Source organism: Odontomachus brunneus, unplaced genomic scaffold, assembly GCF_010583005.1.
Source record: "Odontomachus brunneus isolate Ranch 3 - 2012 unplaced genomic scaffold, Obru_v1 Obru_scaffold_013, whole genome shotgun sequence".
NCBI classification, from domain to species: domain Eukaryota; kingdom Metazoa; phylum Arthropoda; class Insecta; order Hymenoptera; family Formicidae; genus Odontomachus; species Odontomachus brunneus.
In genome coordinates, this window is record NW_022639463.1 from 3,232,497 (window position 1) to 3,237,566 (window position 5,070).

The following is a 5,070-nucleotide window of genomic DNA, read 5'->3' on the forward strand; positions in this document are numbered from 1 at the left end:
TCGGGAGTATGACGTAATTGCATTCACAGTAACATCAATTAAATAATTTAGTAATAGTTACTTAATGTTAAATATTTAATATAAAATATATTACAGTTATGAACAGATATTTGATAATTGTTATGAAATCGTTATATCCCATATAATAAAAAATTCAGTAGGTACGAGTTCTATTTTGTTATCAATATAAATATGTTTTGTTGCAGCACAACGAAAAATTCATTTATTTGCAGCTATTACATCGTTTCAATATCTATTATTACAGATAGTTGGTTGAACCTATCAAAAATTTTGTAACTATTACAAAATCGTTTATTTTGCTCAACTATTCAATAAGTTTCATTTACCAAATATATTTTGGAAGCAAATAAATTTTGCTTCTGTCAAATAAATAATTTATTTTATAGAACTAAATTAATTAATAAGTATTGCCATAGCTTTGGCCCGCTATATTTACGTCTATCATTTAGTAATAGTAACCAAATTTTGATAATATTTACTAAATTCTTCTCTCAGTGTACGTACCATTTTCAGACAACAAATATTTGTATGAAAGAACAGTTCAGATCGCTTGAGCATACTTCACGACGGTCAATTTTTCATTCAAATCATAAAATTCTTCATCAAGAACGACTTTTGAAATTACTTTATGAAGAAAAAATTTTTACTCGAACGGGATCGATGTCTGAGTTTTAAAGGCTTAAAAATGGTTCCAAGTACTCTAGTAGTATCGGTGAGGATATAGGGACACTTCATCTACACTGACAGCGCTAGTTTTCATCCTCTCGATACCCGACAGGACGTATCGCGTGCATATTTTGCTCGGCTCTTATAAATAAAGTGCGAAAGAGAGACAGAAGGAGAGAAAAAGACAACGCAACACGGATAATTGCAAAAAAAAAGTGAAATTATGCAAATGGAATAAAAGTAAAATGTTCCGAGTCCGTCGTTCGCGGGTTTTTCCTCGCGCCTGCTTTCATTCGCGTAGCTAAGCACAAGCTGGCAATGGTCGTTCGAATTAACGCGTTCGGGTCGTGGGTAAATATAGAAGGACCACCCAGCGTGTAACTAATGTACCGCATGGTGGGAGAGATTCCGCCTTGACTCGTTTACCTCTCCTAACCGCGCGGCTATCCTTCTTTCTCCGTTCCCGCGGACGATTTATTTGTCCACGCTGCCGTGGACGATCTCACTGACGCGTGCGCGATCGATGCATAGAGACTTGTTGCAACCTTCTAAATGTGTGTGAGGACGGAAAGAAGGAAGGAAGGAAGGAAGGAAGGACGGAAGTGAAGGTCACTCACCCTGCACCCACAGTTGCTCGACCTTGCTATGAACCTGCGCGGATTTGAGGGCGACGCAGAACGTCGCCAGCGCGAGGATCGCGACGAACAGCACTTTCCCAGCATGCCTCTGCAGGAAGTAACCCAGCTGACTCAGTTGATCTTGCAGTCGCGCCCTGATCCACACCGCCGACCTCTGACCCTCCGCCTTCCCCTGAAAAGAAGACCGCAAGCTCATGAATGTCGTTCTCGACAAAGAACCGCGTGGAAATGCCTCGGCTATTGTACCGCGCCGTACAATACGTCTTATCGATCGCGTTTTTATTGATGAACGCGCGCGCGCACGTGTCGGCCGGACAAATGGGATGCTGAGCGAGTTTCGTGAGAGAGCGTGCTTTTCTAATTGCCGGCGATCCAGTACCATGAACACGCATGCCTAAAAGAGAGACGTTCCAGAGAGACGTCTTATTGTCTCAGAGAGACGTCTTGAAGCGAACATTAAGGCCTCTTAATGTTCTCTGGGATCTTGTTGCTTCTTTTCCGCGACGAAAACGGAGCTCACTTGCGCCGGTGAGGTTTAGTGCAAGCTGTAGACCGGAATAATTTCGCCGGTGTTACGTGGAATAAGAACGGGTGCAAAGAGAAAGAGAGAGAGTGAGTGAGAGAGAGAAAGAGCCGGTTTCCGGGAAAAATCGGTGAACGCACCCGTCGCGAGAGAGTAGTAAATGTGCGGAGGAGGGCGAGGAGGGCGCGAGCACACCGGGGCCTTTAAATTCGTCGCGTGGGTTTGTAGGATGACAAGTGGCGGAAATGGTAGAAAGGGAAAAAAAAGCGAGAGTGAGACAGTGAGACGAGCGGGACGAAAGGAGGAACAAGAGGGGCAAACGGCGGTTCAGGCTTTTAGAGAGGTCTTACGGCTGCTTAAACGAAACCAAGAGAGGGAAAGAGAGAGAGAGGAACCGAGAGAATGAGAAAGAGAAAGGTATGAAGAGAGTGGTGATCGTACAAGGAGAAGTTGGGCCTTACAGAGAGGAGGGGGAGAAAGCCGCGTTTGCAACATTGCAAGCGGCAACGTTGTGCACTACCTGGTGGCCGCCCTGACAATATGTACCGTGGACCACCCGCAACAATGTCTATCTTACGAAGGGAAGGAAGAAGAGATACGTCTAATCTTGAGAGGGAGGAAGAGGGAGAGAAGGAAAGAGAAAGAGGGGAACGTCGGACGGAAAGTCTCGCTACTTCTTTCTCGTGCTCGTAACCGGCTCGTCGAGCGAATAAACAAGATTAAATTTGTAGTAAATATATAGTCGTAAGTGATTCGCAGAATCCGCTGCGAGGTAAAATATTTAAGAAATAAAATATTTTTAAATACTTTAAAATAACATATTTAATCTAATTTTTTTTTATTTGAATATAATAAACAATTGATTTCGTGCAAAATTAAGGTTTTAAGAAAATGCAAATTTCTTTATTTGAAAAATATTTCATATTAATATAAGTAAACACATGTTATTAATGTGTACCTAGAATGAATATTTTTTCTCTCAGTATAATCTTACTTACGACCTCAATACTCTATTTAATACTCTGATATCTTGAAGTCTTCATCAACCTCTTTAGATTCTACTTAACCTACTAGCTATGTTAAGAAGTCCTTTTTAGAAAGTACAAGTAGTATTTCGTACGTTTCCTGCCATTTAGAGGAGGATTTCTGCGCTATTTTAAATAGGACTTCAATTTGTCTTAAACATACACTGATCCTTTGTGATATACAAGTGTTGGAAAGTTCAGGTCGAAAGTAAAGTTGAAATTTCGACCACTTGTGTATAAATGGCGCACAGCTATCCGTGATTTTGACGTCCATGTGTTCGTGGTCGCGTGACGTCATTCGCAGGAAGGATACGTCACGGTGTAATTTTTCATCGCGCGAACGATCATCGTGATTTGTCCCGAGATCACCGTGGCCGCGACCTTTGGAAGGTATACGAGGGTACATACAGGCAGCCGAGGTACAGTTATCCTGGAAGAGTGCGACGTGTGCTCTCTCACGCGGCCACGTATCTCGGGGCGGTAGCCGCGAGTCGAGTATCGGATAGCAAAGTTTTCCGGCCAATTAACTCTTGTGGCGCGCGGGTCTGCACGGCCGCACCGGGTCCTGGGTAATTCTAGACGCGCGGACAATCCGTGTCCGCCACATGGTGCCGCGGGGGCCGCACTGTGCACGTTTGTAAGGCCCTCCACCGCGCTACGCGCGCTCGTGCCGCGCTGCACTTCCGCGATTCGCCGGATGTGACTTCTGGGAGTCGGGTGTCTCTCCAGTGTGAGAAACTCGGGGAAAGTGGAAACTCTCGAATGTTTTCGAGTCAGAATATTGCCGCTTTTCATGAATGCAGATTGAAGAACAAGATTCAAACTCCTGAAAATACATCATGAATATTTTCTTCAAGTGTAAGCTCGTGAAAAATGAATGACTCAAATGTTTTCAAGATTTTCACTTTTTATGGCTATAAACTAAAAAAGAATATAATTCATGTTTGAATTGTTGAATGTTGAACATAAGTTTTTTCCTTTGATGAATGAACTTGTAAAAAATGAAAACTTTCACATGCTTCCAAGTTAAAAAAAATTTTCACTTTTCACGGCTATAGATTAAAGAATGAAATTTATGACTCTTCAATTCGAGCCTTTTCCTTTAATACTTGAACTTGTGGAAAATAAAACGAATTACTTCAAGTTGGAAGATTTTCACGTTTTATAAACGTACAAAAAAGCTGAATAAATATATTAAAAAAAAATGTACTAAATAACAAAATTCGTGGTCGAACCTTTGGTAAGGGCAAGGGTCGTGGGACTTTCCCTAAAAAAGGAGAACGTAAACAGTTTTACGAGAACTCGACGATTTCAGCGGTCATGTGTGTTTTCAAATTATAGAAACGTGGAACTTTTCACGTTTCAAGCTTCTAAAGAGAAGTTGGACGATCGCCACCTTGCTTGTCATTTTGTCCGGAGAATATATACGAGACAGTTGAACAGATCGATCACATGATCCTCCTCATGAGTTCGAATGAGAGTTCCCGGCTGCTATTCCTTTTGTACCTTACACAATCAAGCCGAAGACATCCTGTTAATTGTACCGTTTTACTTCGTGTAACACGCGAAAATCAACGTATCGCCGAACGCGACGCGCCACACATCGGGCGTAACGTGCGGTCGAGAATACTCCATTCTCGCCTGTCGAGGAGTCTCGTTTCACAGAGTGTGAAACGACTGCATACAGGGTGTCCCGTAGTATGTCACTCTGAGGACAAAATCTTCGATGCATTTCGAGATGTCGGTACTTTTCTTCCCCGGTCAGGAGTGATCGTAAAAAAGGGATACTTCGTGAGCGAACGTCCAACTGGATGAATAGACGAAATGATAAAATATCTTCCTCTGAACTGTTCGGCCGAAGAGTAGTGAAAAACAGGACGACAATCTCTACGTTCGTCTTAAAGGGAAACTTCCAAACGCGAGACGTTAAATTAGGCTCACGAATTATAGCACACCCTGTATAAGCACTGAGAGAGCGCACACCGGTATTTTCACCGACCGTTTCGAGAAAGAAACCGAAAGGACGAAGAAGAAGAAGAAGCAGAAGAAGAAGTAAAAGGAAGTCGAGACGCCACGAGTCGCTCTCGAGACGTCTATATAGCGTCCACATATGCAGCAACGCGCGCGCCCGAGAGAGAGTAAGAGAGAGAGAGAGAGAGAGAGAGAGAGAGAGAGAGAGAGAGAGAGAGAGAGAGAG

The 5,070-nt window shown here is 42.9% G+C and overlaps 1 protein-coding gene across 6 annotated transcripts in view; it reads right to left on the reverse strand.

Moving 5' to 3' along the window:
• LOC116841022 (protein patched) overlaps positions 1-5,070 on the reverse strand; it is a 44,667-nt gene that overhangs the window by 28,177 nt on the left and 11,420 nt on the right. For all 6 annotated transcript variants that reach the window (XM_032808499.1, XM_032808496.1, XM_032808500.1 and 3 more), the window contains exon 2: positions 1,305-1,497. In XM_032808499.1, the coding sequence (XP_032664390.1) occupies positions 1,305-1,497 (193 nt within the window). The remainder of the gene's footprint in view (positions 1-1,304; positions 1,498-5,070) is intronic.